Source organism: Cyrtonyx montezumae, unplaced genomic scaffold (assembly GCF_038088225.1).
Source record: "Cyrtonyx montezumae isolate F1298 unplaced genomic scaffold, pur_monq_1.0 scaffold_6, whole genome shotgun sequence".
Taxonomy (NCBI): domain Eukaryota; kingdom Metazoa; phylum Chordata; class Aves; order Galliformes; family Odontophoridae; genus Cyrtonyx; species Cyrtonyx montezumae.
In genome coordinates this window covers 17,950,949-17,971,082 of record NW_027072067.1, presented here as the reverse complement: position 1 = coordinate 17,971,082, position 20,134 = coordinate 17,950,949, and the positions used below count along the sequence as shown (strand labels likewise).

General features: G+C 45.4%; 1 protein-coding gene across 1 annotated transcript in view; it reads right to left on the bottom strand.

Annotated features, from left to right (window-relative positions):
* Nucleotides 1-20,134, bottom strand: part of ITPR1 (inositol 1,4,5-trisphosphate receptor type 1) — a 142,487-nt gene that overhangs the window by 16,531 nt on the left and 105,822 nt on the right. The window contains exons 46-57 of the mRNA XM_065749454.1: nt 17,094-17,294; nt 16,277-16,387; nt 15,019-15,114; nt 14,210-14,332; nt 13,120-13,224; nt 12,094-12,286; nt 8,986-9,108; nt 6,572-6,747; nt 5,191-5,355; nt 4,109-4,304; nt 2,628-2,729; nt 928-1,067 (exon numbers count right to left, since the gene is read on the bottom strand). Of these exons, the coding sequence (XP_065605526.1) occupies nt 928-1,067; nt 2,628-2,729; nt 4,109-4,304; nt 5,191-5,355; nt 6,572-6,747; nt 8,986-9,108; nt 12,094-12,286; nt 13,120-13,224; nt 14,210-14,332; nt 15,019-15,114; nt 16,277-16,387; nt 17,094-17,294 (1,731 nt within the window). The remainder of the gene's footprint in view (nt 1-927; nt 1,068-2,627; nt 2,730-4,108; nt 4,305-5,190; nt 5,356-6,571; nt 6,748-8,985; nt 9,109-12,093; nt 12,287-13,119; nt 13,225-14,209; nt 14,333-15,018; nt 15,115-16,276; nt 16,388-17,093; nt 17,295-20,134) is intronic.

The following is a 20,134-nucleotide window of genomic DNA, read 5'->3' as shown; positions in this document are numbered from 1 at the left end:
AGCACTAAATTGGACTTTCCAGCGTTCACACTGCATTTATTACCTAACTCTTTTTTTCAGAGCCATCCTAGCCTGAGCGACAAACTTTTGTTATAAATGATTTAGCGTTCAAATCATTTTAAGCTGAAAATAAGGCTAAGTGTTGAAGACCACTTGGAAATTGCAGACCATGCACTTCTGGTTCTCTCGTGGGAACAAAGGAGACAGAGGAGGACCCTTTTTCCCTGGCTGCAAGGTGCAGAGCATCCACTCTGACTAAGACTGCCCCTTAGGTCTCCAACACGGTTCTGGGGAATGACCAGAGGGAAGAGAGCCTCAGACTCCAGTAGGGACCATCACTGCTGAAACAGCAACGTGGGCTGCTCTGGGTATGAGGAGCTCCTGCTGCTCTGACCAGTCTTCGCTCTGCCAGGATGGCTCCAAACAACATCCTTCCTTTCCCAAGGTCTCACCTCTGTTTCCAGCCTCTAATCCCATACCCTGTTCTACATATCTTATCCTTCCAGCAACACTCCCCACAGAAACTCACGCCACTAGCACGGTAGCAGCCAGCACTGCAGCTTCATTCTGCTACCTCGTGTTACTCTTTCCTCTAGCTTGCACTCGTACTGCTTCGATTCCTGAGCTCCCAAAGCACAGACTGCTGGCTACATCAGTCCATTTGGGCCTCGTTCCAGATAACCCTCATGCTGAAAAAGGTCTCATTTACTAAGACAAAAAGCAAGGTTAAAAGCTCATTTGAACTGGGTGCTGCTTACTTTAACACTCCTGAGATGTGACAGTATCACACAGAGAAAGCGTGGTTCCTTCTAGTTCACTATGTCTCCCACATCTGCTTCAAGAGCGTATATGCATTTTCCCCAGCAGAACTAGATCCCCAGCCCTACATGGTTATCACTCTTCCACCCCCATTCAGTGATAATTTACCTCTTTGGATGGTTTCCTGAGCACATCACCTACTCCACCCCCACTCCTGAGCCCGTGACTCAGTACAGTAACAATGCACATCAGTAACGTCTCACACGTATGCTCTTTATTCTCTTCCTCCATTTCTTCAGCAATCAGTTCTGTTAACACAGCAAGCAAAGACACGCACAGAAGGCAAGAAGATCAGTTTTATTTCTCTCCGTTCTTTGCTGCCTCTCCTTTGCAAAAAGTGCCGGATTTCCAGCCAGCATTGCAAACCTCCTCAGCACTTGCAGGGAGCAGACCATCAGCAGGTCTCCCACTCTGGCTCCAGCCCTCCAGCCTGCCCTCCTTTCCCCCACCAGCAGAGTTTTCCTTTGTGCTTTAAAGGCTGTCTTTGACTTGGTTACATCTCCCTGTTCGCTGCAGTCAGTCTGCGTAGCTCCGGATCACCAGATGCCTGTTTATGCAGAATCATAGCTTTCTGACAGCTCAGAGGACAAAGTGTTGCCTCTTAAACTTTCCCCTGGTGCCTAACAGATTGCACAGCCTTTGGGCTGCACTCAAAATGGCAACTTCAGCTCCTGTTTTCCAAAAGGCTAAAATACCTCTACTTATGGAAAAGGCGCTCTACAGAAATGTAGCACTATTTTATACGACCCTCTCTCCATTTGGGTGAAGCTTCCAACTCCACTGTTTCAGATCCAGGGATGCCAGAATTAATTACCTAACTTCACATGCTCTCCCTGTACCTATCAGAACCCAGAAATATCCCAAACCCAACGGGTATAGAAACAGCCAAAGACTTGGGTCTTGTTAATAACTCTGGCCACATAAGACCCCGACACCAAGATGATTATTTTTGATACAAGCACATCTCTTGAGTTTTCCATCCTGCAGCCAGAATGCATAAAGACAAAGAGCTCTCCTCCTACAGTTGAATAAATAAGCTATTCTTGTGTCTATGCTGAATCCTGGTTTATTAAAGAGGACACCTGAGCAAAACAGAGCCACGTCCCCTTGAGAGCACGGGCTTGTGGCCATCACTGACCCTTGAAACTTTTGGCCATATAACAGCCCCACTTCTAAGAAAAATAACGTTCTGTCTGGCTTTCCCAGCCAGCGTCATAAATCTCTAAGCAGCAAATTGCATATTCTAGAAAATAAAACTGAGCATTTTCAGCATCCAATCTGAGGCTGGTGATTGTGCTCTAAGTTATATCTCACACGCACTCCCAAACCTCCCAAAACTACCTTGTGCCTGCTTAATCCATCGAGCACTTCCCGACATGACATTAAAAACTGTTTCCTTAGTTAACTAGATAGAATAATGCTGACAATAAACAACATTCTGTTCCTTATTTCAAAGCATTATCCTCTGAGATCACATTTAATAGCCCAATATAATAAACTTTGCAAGGATGTAAACTGCATCGCTTCCTTTTCAAATTGATAAGGTAGAAAATTCAAGAATATATCAATGTTTTATCAAAGTAGGCTCGGTTCCAAGTTCAACCTCCAGTTTAAACACTTCATGCACCAAACGTCAGTGATGCTGTTGCCTTGAGCTGGTTCCCTTTCACATCACTCTCACAACAGCTTTCCTACCCAAATGAGTTAGTTTTCTAATTATGAATATATATATCTAACTTCAGGTGTTTAACTTGAAAAAGTGTGAACACTGAGGGTGGGAGTTCAGAGTTCAAACAGCAGATACTCACGATCTGAAGGAATGATGGAAGAACAGTTTTCACTGCTTCCTGCTTTGCACACATCTGAGTAGAGAAACTCCCCAGTCATGGTTTCACCCGGTTCTGTGCGATCTAAAAGCAGATGGTGATGAACTGAACAGCCCAGTATTTTCTGTGTTTTGCAAAATTACTTCTCAGAGAGTATGATATCTCATGATATTGCATGCGGTGCTCCATCACTACGCACATTTAGAACCACGGATTACCTTAGAGTTCAGACAGCCCCAGTGCTTTCTGATTCACACATTCAGTGATTTTAAATTCAAATACAAACATCTCATTTCCGTGAATTAAAGGCTGCAGTTGTGTATTTATTTTGAATTAGTTCCAAAGTTGACAAAGTAATTGAAAAGGTTCCAAAAAAATATTTATGTTCTGGTGCACAGTGGATTTGCAGGGTGATTGACAGCTTGCACTTCAACATCTTGCAAGTATCAAAGCCACCCCAGTGCCATGCAGTAATCTATCTTTGGCACTGCCCCGGCTTGGTGCAAATGTGAAATCATAAGGTCAGCGAGGTTTGGGTCTCCTACAGTTGGCAGCAAAATTAGGAAAAATAATGGCTATGCCAAATAACGTTTGTCTGAGTAACACTACTGTCAGAGAAAAAACAAAATGAGAAACAAGCCCAAACCCAAACTCCTCCTCCAACCATTTCATTTCTATGCTTCCCATCCACTGAGTTGTGCACTAGGTGCTGTATGGTGAGAATAAAAGACCCAACAGCTTTTAACTGACAATGAGCAACATAAGGTCAGCACTGAGAACCCTACTATGGAATTCAGACTACAACAAAAAATAGAGATTCACAGAACACATGGAAACTACGAGCAAATCAGAGTTTCACAGAGAAGCCTCTACTCCACAGGATCATCTCCTTGAAGGTCGCTTCCTTTCCTATATATTCATGGAGTTATTTCTGATAGAATATTTCTGTGATTAGTTTTTGTTACGTTGACACTACGCCCCACCATTAATAGCCAACACAAGCACTCAAGATCTGGCAAACCAAAGCAGGGTTGAATTCCCCTACTGCAGAGCCTTCCCCATCACAACTTACCCAAAGCCTGCCTGTAATTAAACTGGGGGAAGGAGTAGGTGTTATCTGAATTAGATAATCTCATCTGTTTTAGCAAACAGAGAGGAGAAATCTCCAATTTGTGCAGAAAAGCCCAAGTGCTATCTCCAGGGGTTCTCCCCATCCCTCCGTATCGCAGCAGACCGCAGCATCTTATAAAAATTTACAAGGTGCATTTGGTGTCCATTTGCTCCAATCAGATTTATTTCATTTTGTTCCTTTCATTTAGGCAGAGTTCTTGGTAAGAAAGAAGCTGGCAAACTTGCAAGAGAACCAGTATATCTCACAGAAGGTGGAAGACACTCAGCATGCCCTGGGGAACACAAGCCCATTACTTTCTTCAACACTGCCAAAATGAGCTGTCAACACCAACCTGGCAATAACGTTTCATTAGGGAGCTTGTCTACTTCCAGGATAAAGTCATCTTTGAAGAACAGGTACCCCACAATGGAGAAGAGGTACACAAGGATGAGCGCGAGGACGGCGGTCAGGATGATGGAGCGCCCGTTGCGGGTGACGCTCTTGATGACGTTCAGCAGCGTCTCCTCTCGGTACACCAAGTCAAAGAGCTGGGGCAGAAAACAAAAGCGAAGGTGTGCCACCAGTAATATCAGTAGTGCTTATGAGGAACATCACCAACGAGCAGTATTTTCACCCAAATTAGCACTGAGAATGAAAATCTGCTTTTGAAATTACTCTATGTTTCTCTCTCCTCTGGGTCTGAGACATTTCTTCTCTGTAGCCCAATCCATTTGATGGCTACACTGGTTGACAACGAGAGGACAGGTATTTGTTTAATGGAACCTATGTCTATACAGAAAACAGCAAATTCAGTTAGCAGAGGATGTAGCAGACATCAAACAAAGGGACAAAAATAGAGCTGCGAATGAGATTTAGGGTTTGCTTTAAAAGTGACACATTTTCTCCACCAACACTAGATACGCTCCTTTTCTGCCTGTTCTTAGAAGTACCACGCTGCACGTGATAAATTCCACCCAAAGAGAAAACAGACACACACAGAGCATCCCTGTTGGCTGTGTAAGGCCCAGAGTTACAGAGGTGCACAGTTTGCCCAGCACTCAGAAACACAGACACTGTTATTGTCAGTAGTGGAGTAAACCATCTTTTGGACCGTATGCCCCATGAACTTATTTTTCATATATCCTATACTTGCAGCATGGTAGTGCCCACTGTTCAGCTGCCACTTCTAGACGTGTCAGTCATTTTTTTCCCCTTGAGTATGAATTTATGTGATCTTAAGGCTTCAGCAGGGTCTGGTGGCCTCCCCCAGGAACCAAACCAAGTCACCACAGCACCATTTTCAAGAGTGGCTGCACAATGGTGTCGCAGTAGTCAAACAGAAAGCAAGCAGCACATGACATCCCGGTACACATGAGATGGAGCTTTACAAACACACAGGAAGAAAAGCATTCTGGGGACAAAATGAATACCCACCAGCAAACTATAGAAGAATTCATGTACAAAGAGCCCCAGAGCACAAATCAGCAGGTACAGCAGATGATAAAGAAATTCCACATCCATGATCATTGCCTTGTATCCTCTAGTGAAGGTTCCACAGTTACCCACAAAACTCATCAGAAAAATGATTTTATTACAAACCTAAGGAAAGATGAGGCATAAATTAGTGAAATCACTCAGTTTGCAGGAAAAAGGGCAGCTTTTCAAAGCAGTGGCAAGTCAAATACACAGTGACATCAACGCCTGTGCTGAACTGTCTGCTCCCTGATAGCACTTCACGTGTCAGTCCAGGTCTGTGTGGTGCTTTCTGCACCATTTATAAACCTGGTGCATGGACTCCACTCTCCAGCTTGTTATTAGAGAGCATCAAGACTAAGATTTAAGGAAGTAAAAACACTCCCTTACACGAGAGGTAAACCTTCCTCTAAAAACAAAACAAAGCCATCTCTAAGCTCTTTACTTTCTGCAAATGACTTTCTAGCCTCCAGCAGCACTTAGATTTGTGAAACTCTGAAACAGAACCCAACTGCTTGCTCATAAGTGAGTGCCCCTGACTGCCTCAGTGTTCCTCTCAGACCACTCATGCACACAGCACTGAAGGGAAGCTGCCTTCAATCTACCAGGCACCTGCAAAATGCTACAGGTACCAACAGCAGCAGCAACCCTAGCAGTGCAAGCCTCGTCCTGTAGCACAGGACACTATGTGGCGTACTCTGAAGATGAGGAGCACTATTAAATGATGCACCTGAAAGCTGGGCACTTCACAGGAAAGGCCAAGGCTTTGAGAAGATGCATTTCTGCACAGCTCCCGCTGACTCAGACTAAGAGACATTTTTGGCTTGCTTGCCTGGAAACCACACATATCTTGGTTTGAGCACTAATGAAGTTCTCTGGTGGCTCTGCTTACTCGCTCAGTCCACATATTACTGTAGCAAAGCTGCTCGGTGCCTGCTCTTGGCTGGCAGGGAGAGTGCAGGCAGACATTTGGGAAATGCACTGCTGAGTAGATGCTTGCACAACCTGGAAATACTGCAGCTCAGTCACAGAACAGAGCTGGGTATGCACCGAGCACTGCAGGGTCACTGAGACTTCTTCACATTGCTGGCTGGGGTGGGAGCTGCTCCTGGACTGCGACAGAACCGAAGGAAACCTCAGAGATCTCTTCAGCTCAGGGAACCTGGGTTACATGAACAGCAGCAAAGTTCTCCTGCTGCAGTAGCAGCCAAGGAGGAAGTGATCCCACAGCCTTGTTCTGCCCCAGCGTTCCAGGTTTCTTCTGCCTGACATCTGCAGCTGCAGGTAAGGAGCCCTTACGTAAGGAGCAACAGAACTTCCAAGCACCCCACTCGATACTTACGTTGAATGCACCCAGAAGAAATAAAGTAGGTTGTAAACCAACTGAAAATATCAGGCGCAGTATCGTAGAAGCTATTAAGGCTCGGATGCCGTGGGGCTTAGGAAGAGCAATGACTATAGCCAGAGAAATCAGCATAGCTGTCCACAGCAAGCCTGACAAGTGGGGCTCCAAAGTACCTAGAATGAAGATGGGAAAAAAAAAAAGCAATACTTTGTATACCAAGCAAAACAAAAACCAAAACAGGCAAGTAAACACCGTTTTATCTTATCTTTGCTGGAGTGCCATTAATTCTCATGCTCAGACAGTGCTGATTGCAAAGTGCTAAGTGGGATGTCTGAGCCCAACGCCTTTAGCAGTTTAATTACAAACTTATTACTAAAGCATTATGTAAATGGTAAACACCAGCATTATAGGATTCTTCATTTTAGTGTTTGTTACTCATGCACCTTGAATATTGAAAAGGAGAGGAGTTTTGCTGGTGTGCCCTACAGATGATTGGATGGGTGGGTGCATGAAGACAACACGCACGCAGGTCCTGATTCACACACCCTGAGTCTCCTATTACGCTTTTGGTCAAAAGCCTTGTGCCACTTTATATCATCTCTTGCTATTTCTGGTTCCATTTCAGCTGTCCCGTGAGACTGCCTCCTTACATAACATCAACTTGCATTGCTAAAAATACATTTCTCAAAGAGCCACGAAAAATACTCAGCCTAAAACACCACTTAACCTGGGTTTATGCAGAATATGAAAGATCTAAAAACTTGCATAAAAAATGCTTTTATTCAAGAGGGTGAACAAAGAACATTGAAGAGCCAGTGCTCACCTGACACCAACTGTCCATACTGACCTAACCTCAAAGCACTTCGTGTCAGCACATGGGTCCATTACCCGCCCATAAGCAGGAGAGTGGTGTACACTGCAGGACTGGGTGGGAAGCTCTCTGTGCTTCTGGAACTGTCACAGCATCACTACCTAATCCCAGGCCTCCAGTTTTGTTCCTGCTGCTCAAGTCAGAAGATTTCCAGTTTGTGCTACAGTCACATGCTGAGCAGAGCTCAGTTCAGCATGTCTGGGCAACTCGGGACGCTGACAGCTTCCCCTGAATGGTCTGCTTTGAAAAGTCTGATGTTTTTTTAAAGCTTAAATAAACACACAGATATTTCGCACTTGGATGTTTGACCGTAACTAGTAGAGGAAGAGATTTCATCCCAATGTTGCCTGATAAATTATTTCAAATACACAAGATAGGGTGGCCTCAAAATGACAAATGATTCCCTCGCCCCTGCTCCTGCAACGTGCAATCCCAACGAGCTTGTTTAATGACCAACTTTGCTAGAAGCCATTCATTCAGACTTTTAAATTTTAACTTGTGATCTTTGAGACTGAAGACAGAGAAGGCAGCTGCTCCTCGTTCAAACCCATTTCAGTGAACTGGTGAGCTGCCAGAGGCTGAAGCAGCTTCTAGGCAGCACACACAGAGCTCAGCTGACACCATTATGGTCAGGCTGCCATCGCCTCCAGGCTGTGATTTCGGGGGGCTCTGCAGTCAGCCAGGAGTGGGAGGCAGAGGGAAGTGCTGTGGGAAGAGATGAGCATCTCCCTGACCACGCTGCACCATCAATGGTAAAGGAGGGGAAGCGAGGACCTGAATGCAGATAGACCTCCCAGGATGGGGTGGTACTTCTGGGGTCCTTAAGTTACTCGTTGGCACAGATCTCATACCCAATCACATCCACCATTCCAGCTGTGCAGGTGATAAACATGACAGAAGCACTCACAGAAACATTTCTCTCTTGCTGATGCAAACCCATAGCTCAATCTATGCTGGGGTGCATCTCTTTGGAGAGGCTGAATTGAGTCAGGAACATACTGGAAGTATGAGACTGTAGCACAAACCCACTGCTTGGATCAAAAGCCACTTCCCTGAGACCTTCTACAGCAAGGTTGTGCAAACCAGCACACATTAACCCATCCTCGATGACAGAGGTGACAGCAAGCCCAGCTGCTGCCTGCTTATGGCAAGGAAATGCCACGTGGCCATTAAAGTTCTACAAAAGATGACATCAGCAAAATGCAAGCTCAGGGAAAAACTAAACTAACATTCCTCATATTTTTAGTTCAACACTTTGTTACAGAATTTTAAAACAAAGTAGAACAGTAGAGTAACTAAAGGTGGATTTCTGTCTTCGATAATTACTCCCCTAAAAAAAAGCACAGCTCTACATTTCCTCTACAAATACCCCACGAAAGAGTCAGAAAACAGCACTATTTAAACCAAGGCAATCAAAAAAGCCTAATTCTCATCCACTGCCCTCACCAGAATTAATAGGGATACACAGACACATTATTAACAGAATCTGGCTCACTAGACCTTATTTGCTCATATGTTTTTGAATGTTAAACATCAGTACCTCCTCGAATTCCTTTGAATGGGTAGAAAAATGCTACCAGCAGGTTCATGAGGACAGCCAGGTTAAAGGAAATACTGCTCCAGAAGGACATGTTGCGAGCACACCAGTACAGGAATGGCTGGGCTGCAAAACAACAACCAAAGTTCCTTTCAGTGGCACAGCATTTAACAACACATCCATGTGAAAATAATCTTCCCCCAAAACTCAGTTTATTTTCAGTTTGTCAAAAAGGACAGTATTAACAGCAGAGCACTCTGCTTGTTCTCAAGCTCATTTGATTGCTCTCTATCTTTGGGGTACTTCCTGCTTCCGAGTTGTCATTTAAGGCCGTGTTAACAAGGAAAGTCTTTTCCAGCACAAACTGATTTTGCAGCAGCACGAGTACAAGGTCAGAAATACCAGAGCTCAAGGGCTCCAGGTTTCCCCTAATAAGGGGCTCTGCACTGACAGGCACACGGATGATGAGATGGAAGAAAACCTGTCCACACTCCCATCAGCGCCGCAGCCCTCCCTGCTGGCAGCTCCCTGCCCCCCCCCAGGCTTCACTTCCACTGCTCCCATCAGCAGAACACACACTGCAAAGGCCCAGGGGCACAATTAAGACCCAAAGTGCAGCACGGTGTAATCATAAGGCTAAAACACTTCACAGACCAGCACAGCCCCTCAACAATCACCCAGAGGTGAAAAGGGTTCACGGCGAGATTCAGGGGGAAGATGGAAATGCAAACTGAGGCTGAAGAGACGATGGAATGAATGAACGCAGCAGCTGTGAGCTCAGTGCAGCCATCTCTTCTGGACATCACCTCTTCCAGCATCCAGAGCAAAAAGTGCGTTAGAAGAGTCACGCAACGCTTCCTTATGTCGAGTTAAATGCACGTAAAAAGTGCATGTGTTAACAGCTGAATGCAAAGGAAAGGACTACCAGGCACTTGCAGTCCCAGGTTTCCACTTGGAGTCGCGATCTGAGGGTGGGCAGACACTCTGCCCTAGGAAGCATTTTCACCTGGTTTCAGCAGGCTCATTTGGATTCCTAATTAAGAGCTCAGCAGACACTCCTGGTGCTCAGGTGATGAGTCAGCTGCACGAGCTGAAGGAGGAAAACAATAATCTTTAAAGAGTTCAGAAAAGCTTCGTTGAGTTTAATACTTCAGGCTGATGTCATTCCAAGGTCTGAATAAATGTTAATCAGTAGCACATGAGCACAGCAGAGCAGTGCCAGCCTGCCACATCTCAAATACACAAACCTGCAGCGAGGACGGGAGAAGTGACTGTAGAAAGGTGGACTACCACTCAGAGGGCTAACCAAGCCCAAGCATCAGGAGGCAGACAACGACTCCCTGCACAGGATTATCATCTCAACAGGAGACTCCAGTTCTTCAAAGAGAAAAGAATTACTCCCCACTTCTGCAGATGGATCTTGATCAGTTTGCAGCCTGTTAATTGTGAGTATCTTCACAGCTCGCTCGGAGATTGCCTTGAAGACAATTAGTGTAACTCAGACTCAAACAACAAGAGCCAACGTAATGTATGGCTGCTGTCAAACACAGCACTGTCCATTTGCTCTGGAGGACATCTGCTCCTGTCCTCCTCGGGGTCCTCAGGGCTCCCTCAGGGAGCAGCTTTCAGGGGGAGTTTGATGCTGTCAGAAGTATTAACCCACTGTAAGGTGGAAATAGCTCCACTGCAGTACTCATACACACAAAAAATGTTCCAGTAGAGCTAATCAAGCTCCAGGCTGTCTTATCTATATTTAATCTGGATGATTTTAAATAAAATTACAATTGTTTTCCCCTGTTAGAAAGCCTATTAACATACATATACACACAGCCCGACAATCAGGAGCAAATATTGAATTTCCTTTGCCAACGTGCAAGACATTATCTGCTCAAGCGTGAACTGCGCATATGCAACCCAACCACGAATTGGAGAGCGTCCAGGCTCTTCTTGGAGAAGCACACTGAGAGGGCAGAACACGATCATCAGAGGTTGCAACAAAGGAAATCATTTCATAAAGCATCGTTTTCACAAGAAAGGTCAAGAGCTCTGTTCACAGCCCTCCTTCTCTCCCTGCAGCACGCAGTGCTGACAGTACCACCAGGGTACAGGGATGCACTGTGCTGGGGCTGCACTGCAGGTGGGTTTGGTGGCTGACAGCTGCTCAGGAGCCCCAGAACATCCGTGTGATGGAGGCATCGTGGCCAGACTGTGCTCCTGCACCACGAGCTGGTGCTGAGCTGATTTTGGGCATGGGGAACAACACGGGTATCAGATGGCAGGTGTTGACTCGAGGAGGAAATAACTGCTTTATCTCTGACACCTCAGAGGGTCACTGCTGGTAAGTTCTAACCATCACCGCCCACTGAAGCTGAGCCTCATGAGCAACATTTCTCCTTCAGCGAAAGGAAAGGAACTCTTTTTTTTTTTAATATTCAAAGCAAACAAGTTGGAAAGTTTACTGCATGAAGTGGTTGTTGGTACTGGAAGGAGTCAAATATAAATTTGAAAAGTTTTCCCAGCTGCCAGTGGGAACCCCAGAGCAAAAAGGTGTGCTTTTCCTTCAAAGGAAAAAGGTGTGCAGGGCAGCACGTTCTCCAGTCGACTCTTTGCCCACAAAAAAGATTAACTCAAATGTGTTTAACCTCTTCTTAAGTCCCTTCACATCTGGAGATACCACAGCCACCATGGGCAGCCCACAGCCCTGCTGTTACTTGGCCTTACTCTTTCTTGCAGTGCAGGGGGGCTGCTCCTTGTACCCAGCACAGGAAAGGAGAGCAGATCACTGCTTTCTTCAGTTTTGTCCTCTCCATTTCTCCCTGTCCCCAAATGCCATTTCAGCAAAGCCCCCACAGAAGCATTCTTTCCTCCTGAGCCTTAAAAAAGACGACCTGTGATCCCCTCTGGTTGGTCCATATTGCGGTGGCATTAAGTTTGATTTCATTACAGCACATTGCCATGGTGCAGAGAAGCAGATTCCTTCAAACAACCAACAAGGTTGCTGCCACACTAGGTAACCATCTGCTAGCAAGTCAACGTTTTACATTCTTAAATGCTGACCTAAATACTCTGCTGGTAACACTCCACACAACTACACTGGCAACAGGCACTTACCTCGCAATTTCTTCTGCCAGTTCATCTCATTAAAGAGGTCTTCAGATTTCATGAAGAAATCATTGATCTTACTGCCTTGTTCATCCCTCTCTGTGGTGTAATATATCCGCAGCTTGGACTCCTTGGTGAGGAATTCACATATGCTGGGCACGGGGAAGACGATCTGCTCCATCGTACGGTCTGACCTGACAATCTGAACAACAGACTTAGGGCAGTTTTCCCTACTTCTAAATGTTTTTACTTCTTGCTTTGCCTGCTTTCCTCTTTCCCCTCTTTAAAGCAGCTACATGCATTAACTTGGAAGCGTTTCTGTGGAACAGCAGCTTGACAGAGACTCCAGTTAATTTACCTTTCAAAGCAGGCCTACATTTAGCTCCAAGATGGATAAAATCTCTGCTGTGGTCTTACTCTGGCAATACTGTTCTTTGCTGGAACTTCCAAAGGGCCTGGAATATCCTGCACCAAAGCTGCTCTGCATTTCGGTACAAGCTGGCTGCCCAATTCAGGGATCTCAGCAACTTTTAGCCCCACATCGCGCGAGGAGTAACAGTTACATTTAACTTGCTCATTAGAGCAAGTGTGAGCTCTCCAGGTTTGTGATTCTCTTTACCTTTTAAAAGCATCTCAGATTGACTGTGCACAAGGCCAAGCCCTCGTTTTAATACAGAAAGAATGGCAGAAGATATCACTAACTTTATGGATTAAGCAATAGCACCGGCCAAAATGTAACATAAGTGAAGTTACACTTCCTCCTGCCAACAGAGCTCTGCTTAGCTCCATCTTAAAGCCCACACATGACAGCTCAAAAATAGCTCTCCCCCAGAGGCTGTCAAAAAACAAAATAGAAAAAATAAATATATATTCTTATGTCAGCGATGACAGTCCACACACAGGTAGTTGGTTCAATCAAAATATCTCGTGTAACATAACTGTTGCTCAATTACATGGATTTCCCTCTCAAACTGGTCCTTCCACAGAACACCGCATCCCCAGGACTCCCCCAGCAGTCTCCATTTTCCCTCTTACCTCAATCTGTGCCGTGTGCTTGGCATAGAACTCCAGAGCCTCGTCTCCCTCAATCTGACCTCCTGGTTTCAGCATGTTCTGCAGCTCTTTGTTGTGACGAGCCAACTAAAATAAAGGAATGCAAAGGGAGTGGGAAACACCAGATGTCTCTCTATGATATTAAATTTCTGATTTTTGGCATAAAAAAGAAATAGTATGCAGTCAGCTGCTAAGAAAGGGCAAAGTTGACAGAAGGCTTGTTCTGTTCCAAGCAGACACCCTGCAGCTCTATTTCGGGTGCAAGTCAGAATGATTCGAATATATATATTTTAATATCTATGTTGTACTCCTCTTTTATCCACTCTCTCCCACCCTTTGCTTGACTTGGGAAAGTTCCTGAACACTCACATTCAGTCTATCCTCCTACGCCCACCTAATTGAAAGGTGTGCTAATTGCAAAAGTGCTGAGGCAGGGATGGAGGAGAGTGCTTGCACCAACTGAAAAGCACTTCTTGAAAAAAAAGAAAGTGCTTCTGGATGCTGTACCTTCATTTCACAGCACCATGACAAATTTTTTTCTCAGATGTAAAAGGAACAAGGAGTCGCTAATGGAGGGATCTACGTAGCACTGATATATAAATAGACCTAGATTACTTTTTCCCTTTGACCTTTCAAAGGCATAGCAGTGCAGTGGAACTGGCTGGCTCCAAAATAAATGATGGGAGGAAGAACGTGGCATGAACAATAAAAGCAGACTGGGACTTCTCCTCAAGGTTTAAATGACCCATGAGAAGAATTTCTTGAGGAGTAGAAAGTAACCTCCAATAAAGCTGAAAAATAACACTTTGCTTCCTTATACCGCCAAGAACTTGAATTATGAGGCTTCAAAAACTTAGTCATGAATCTGCCCACTTCCAATTATAAAACTCCATTTTTTTCTTATTTTTATTACAGAATTTGTTGGGTTTTTTTTAAGCTAAGACTCTGTTATAAAAAGAGAACGTGCAGTAAGTTTGTCTCTGAGAGATGAACCATTAAAGCAATTTCAGTGAAAAGCAGACCTCTTGGTATTTGCAGTTTGTGCTAACAAAAACTGTAGGTGAGACTTTACCTGATGAGCTAATATATAAATGTTGTGTCCCACGTTCCTAGGAGATGCTGCGTGATCTTCTCCATTCTCTCCGTCCTCAAATTCTACTTCGCCCTGTAGGTATGCCTTCTTTATCACTTCCACCTGGAAAGAGCCACAGGCCAGCAAAGAGACAGCTCAGTTTGAGGGGTGAAGCTTGCTAAGGCCAGCACACATGGAGTACTCTTGCAGAAGTAAAAGGGAGCTGAGCATACGCAGTTCCAAAGGGAAGGTCAGTGGGCTTCTCAGCACCCACAACAGGAAACCAACTCAGCACCTTCATCCTGGCTCATCAGCACATTTAGAAACCAGACTTCACATTGCCCTCCAATGAATATGTTTCTGGCCACACTCATGGCACACCACATCACCTTCTGACCTTCGGCCACACCATAGCTCCACGCGCTGAGACAAGCTGCCAGTGTGTCAGCTGTGCTGTGAATCTCCTGTTTGTGTTTTCATCAACTAACACGTTAACCAGCCCACAACATTGCCAGAGTTTAACAAGCAGCTTTTAGGACACGATACATTTGTCTTTTGTGCCAACAGTTCCTTTACACAGATGCTCAAGTATAGGATGAAGATCCCCTCCTCAGGCAGCAGTGAAGCAGCCAGCTCTAGCATTCAGCACCAGGTAATTGCTCCTGCTTTCTGGGGACTATTCCCAGCAGACACCGCAATCACTCAACGCAATCCTCACCAGGACTTGAGCTGTCAGTGTCCTCTCACCCAGAGCCACCATGACACCCACTGCCTCGCTCCTAGGGAACCCAGAGTGCCTAGGGACTCACCAGCTCTTTGGGCCTCATGTTGTACAGAATCCTTTCTGCGTTCTCACTGTCGTGCCTGCTCTCCATGATCGCCAAGAGCAACTTCGAAGCGTTGTTCTGAAGAGAAGGAAGAACATCAGTCATTGCCAGGAGCCGAACGCAGAGCACAACCAGCCCCAGCTCCTCCACACGTGCTGCCCAGAAGGGCTTCAGATGCCTCTTCTTTTTCCCTTTCTACTTTCCAAACCCTACGTATCGTGGAACACCAAATTAAGCCAACTTAAGATTCGTCGTATATTGAGGCTTTGAGGTTGGTGTGTATTATTTTGTTTTGTGTGAAAACTATTGCAGCGTTACTGCGTGCTTTCAGCTCCACAACACTGCAGCTCAGTACTACTGGAGATCCTGTTGATTAAATCAAAGGACAGCCAAGGCTGAAGACACAGACGTGCTTTGCTGCTTTTAACTCAAAATTACTCTGCAACTTTCCCATGCCAAGAAGAGGAGGAAGGAAATGGGAAACTACCACAAGGCACCAGACTACTTTAATACGAATAATTAAGATTAAAATCCATCACGATTGACAATAAAAACCAATAAAAGTACTTAATTTTGAAGTATAATGCTAATTGAGTCTAAAAGCATTTTTTATTTAGAATAATAAAAAACCCACACTACCCATATTAATGGTGTCAGTCGGCAACGGAAGACAACTAGACAGTGCACTGTGAGACAAGACAAGACGTCAGAAAGGAAATACTTCTCCAACACGTGCTGAAGTAGGAGTACTCAGTGACCACTGCTGTTAGAAGACAATCTGCTGGTGTATTTTGAGATCAGCACCAGGATTAATTATTTCGGCATTAATATGAGTAGCCTCAAAAAACTCTTGATGACTAAACAGCAACCCATTAAACAACAGTAATAAAGTATTAGGCAATTAGATACAGCACGAGAAATTTTACTTCCACTGTGTACTGAAAGCTCACAAGCAACAGAATTCTTAATTGGATTTAGATTTTTCACTGGTAATTATGTTAGGACTCCTCAGCCTATTTGGATCATCTGCAGTCACCCACGTGCGAAAATGGTGACTCCACGTCATCGTTTAGGAGATGAACTGCCTGTGACAAACAATCCTTGGGCACTGTGGTCAGCCCTCTGATGCACAGTTATGTGCATTTTTGGCACTTGTGAATACTGGCACATAATAACCATCAACATGATTCCACGTTTCCTCCTGCTCACGTCAGCGGGATCGCAGGAAACATTCACTTGCCTTCAGTTCTAATACAAGGTCCATCCTCTTCTTTCCCAAAGGGTTGATATCATTGAGAATTAATGCTGTGATGATGTCAATACCGTTGGACTCATGAGTAGCAATACAGTTCTGTCCAAAGAAAATTAATCAAGCTTCGTTAACGGTCTACGCTGAAAATGCAGCCTAGGCCAGCGGCCCAACCAGACAGAAGAGTTAGCTCTCACTGCCTGGAAAGCTGCTCACGATGAATAATGGCACAGAAAACTCCAGACAGTAGAATAACATGAGATAAATGCATTTGGTTGTGCACTTTTCCTATAATCAGCCATGGTGTGTCCTCCTGAAACCACCCAAACTCAGGAAGCAGCAAACAGCACAGATGATAAACTAAGTATTTACATGCCAGAGTGCTCGGGCTGAATAAGCAGCTAAGGAAGAGCACTGTTTTACTAAGATTAGGGAGAGTTTTCTTTATTTCAGATGTGCCAAACAACACCAGCTTTGGACGTGCTTAATCACAGAACGCAATTTTCCACAACCTCCATGGCTGCCCTGTAACCTTGCTTTTGTAACAGCATATAACCAAAACGTACAAACTGACAGCAGCTTCAAACTGCAGTCCTGCTCTGCAAAGACGCACAGTTTTATATAAAGGTGGTTATTCTCCCCATTCTGTGGCCTGCATTAAACTGTTCTAAGACACAGCTAAATCCCTTCTGTTGAGCAAGCAAAGTGAGCAGCCCTGTAAGACAACACAAGTTGAGCAGGCTGAGGGCCCAGCAGAGCACGTGGTGCAGGCACAGGCAGGCTGGGATGTGCTCCTTCCAGACATTACCTGGTTCTCGTGGCAGGGCCCCTGGCAGTACTCGGTCAAGCTTTCCAGTGTCTGGTTGATCAGCGCTACGTTCTTCTCATTTATATACAGCCCAAGAAGCCCAAGGCCACCCGTGGTGCTCCCACAGATACAGTCCAGGAACTGCAGCGTTTCACACACCAAGTTGTAGTTGGTCTTGTTGTTCTGGCAGCGTAGGAAATTCTGCAGCACGTTGCAGGCAGGGCAGGGAGGAGGAAAGAAAGAAACCATACAAATTGACGTTTGGATCATAACATTCCATTAAATTAATCAACCCATAATTGGCGCATTGCTCTAATTTCACTGGAACTTCATTACAGGGAGCCTGGACAGACAATTTAAGGCTTCCAGGGCTTGCTCTCCATGTGCCATTCTCTCGAGCAGATTATTGGCTTCACATTTTCATAGAAGACAGCAAGCAATAAACAGAGCGCATCCATTAGGGCGCTGAACAGCAGCGCAGAAGAGGCAGTACACTACGGATCAGAAAGCTCCTCTAAGCATGGAAGCCTTCTTCTACCCTGCTTGCTACATTTCACTACCAATGAGCACCGAAGGCTCCTCCAGAGACCCTTCTCCGAGACACAGAAGACAATTCCTGCCTTTGCTCCGCAGCAGCACCTCCTGAATGCTGAGGAGGCACTGACTGCATGACTTGAAGGGAAGCGTCCTCACGCTTAATTCTCTCAATTGCATTTCTTCCCACGTAATTACTGTAATCCCTGCTTGAAGTTGCTGATTAGGAGCAGTTTGTTTAATGAAATACCAGTTATCAGCATGGATTAGACATGTTTCCTCTCTTTTGTATTCCAAATGGGAAATAAAAAGAATAAAACAGCCCAAAGAGGGACAATTAATGAAAAACAATTTCCCAAGGACTCGGGTGGTTTCTGTCAGTACGTTCCCAGCAATGCTCTGCAAAAACAGACACCAGCACCTCCTTGCCACGAAGGGCCAGCAGGAGATGTCCCACCCAGCTCCATTCTGGCAGGTTACAAAGCACTGTGTAGGTAGGGAAGAAAAGTGGCTGAACAAAACACATGGAACTCTGAAACAAGCCAGGTCTCCCCCAGAAGCCTGCAGCCCAGGGCTGTCAACTGACTGCCTCCAGTGCTTGCATCAGACTAATAAGTCTTTTAAGGCAAACTGACTGAGAAATTGCCAGATTCAATTGAAGGCTAAGCTAAAAAAGGAAAATGCTGTCTATGAAAGCAGACTAAAGGTGACAGTGATTCAGCACATTTCAACCGACTGCTCACTTAACATCCCAGCTTTTGATTAACTTGTCAGAACGTAGATAGGTTGATGCTACAGAAATCAGAGCTTCTCCCTTCCCTCCAGGAGAAAAAGCAAAAATAATGGATAATAATGAAAGCTACGAAACAAAACCCTCCCCAGCAAGCAACTTTCTCTGTGGTATAGATTTACTCTCATAATACATTTGTACCAGCCATGGCGTGTTGAGCCAAAGTCAATAAAAACAAAGGAAGGAAGCAAAAGGACAGCATTCAATGGCCAGCCAAGGTGAAGGAAGGTACTGCAGAAAACAAGACCCCTCTGTGCTGGGAGAAGCTGCCCAAGGGAATCCCTGCTGAAGTCTCAAGCCCATATAGGCTGAGCTCTTCCCCCTCTACCAGCCAGACCTCCCTTTGGGCTACGACGGGGAAACACAACTCCTCAGTGTTGAAAATGCCATCCCACTGAGACTGATGGCAATGAACCTGAAGTACCACCTGCCAGACCGTGCGCTCACAATAACGAGCAATGGAGCTGCAGATTCAGCTGGGACACGTGAGAAACATGCAGCTTGGGAGATCTTGAGGAGAAAAGGGGAAAAGAGCTCAGCTGACAAACACCTTCCAATGGGATGAAGTGCACTCGAAGGCAGTCTTTTAAGTCCTGCTGTTGTGAAAAACCTTCTGGAGATGCTTCATGCCACCATCCATTCTCAGGGAGTGCAATCTTTCCCATTTGTAGGATATGCAGCAGATTCGGCCACGTTTGTGTGGGCAGCATCTGCAGGCAGTGCTTAATGCCTCAGATGTTGCTTCCCAGCACGCAGCCTAAAGCTGAACATCCTTTGGAGAAAACACAGGGACTAAAAATAAAACTGGCTGCTTGCAGAACACCAGCTCAGTGAGTTCAGGCACTGATGAGCACAGAATCCTTGCAAGGAAAAGCTCTACCATTTACATGGGTAATTCCCCCCAAAGCCCAAATGTTCTCCTTGAACAGTCTTTGTTTTAGAAGAAATATGATCCCTAATTGGAAAAAATAAAAGATAAAAAAACTTTGCAAAGGAAGAGCATAGCTAAGAGGAGAGCGGAGCGGGATCACTGCCCTGCAGCATGCAGAGTGCTACTCTTCTTTATTGCCTATGCTGCGTCTTCAGTAATTAGGAAGAAATAGTAAAAAAAAAACCACAACAAAAGTTGCATCGAGTCCTGCTTTTTTTCACACAAGTAGCATGTAGCCTACAGAGCTTTAATGTCAGCATGCCAGGCCTGTGTATCACTGAAATAATTCACCCAATAGGAAAGGAATCAGAACAATAGAAATTTGACCTTGACAGAAGGAATAGGTGCAGCCCTGAAGCAGCATCTCTCAGGGTGGCTGTGGGGAAGGGCTGGCTGCAAACCCCTATGCAGGCTCACACTCCAGAAGGAACTTCTTCCCGCTGGGAATCCCACTTCCCTTTCCTCCTCGCTTCCTGCTCGCAGCACAGTGCTCCCTGCGTGCTTCACTCCGTCACCAGCCCTGCTTGCTATGACTAATTCTGTAGTGCGCAGGGATGTCTCCATTCAGAAAAGAGATGGTAAAGGAAAGACCTCCTACAGAAACTGCCGTGGCTGTCACTAAGCCAACAAGCAGCCAGCGGCCGGCTGCGGCCGTCCACAGCTACTGCATTTTGCTTCCAAGGTTGAGCTCTCATGCAGAATCAAAGGTCACACCTAATGTAAGCGTAATAAGAACCCCAAGTATCCGTGTGCTGAGAAACAGCTATTGGATGCCCTCCGTGGCAA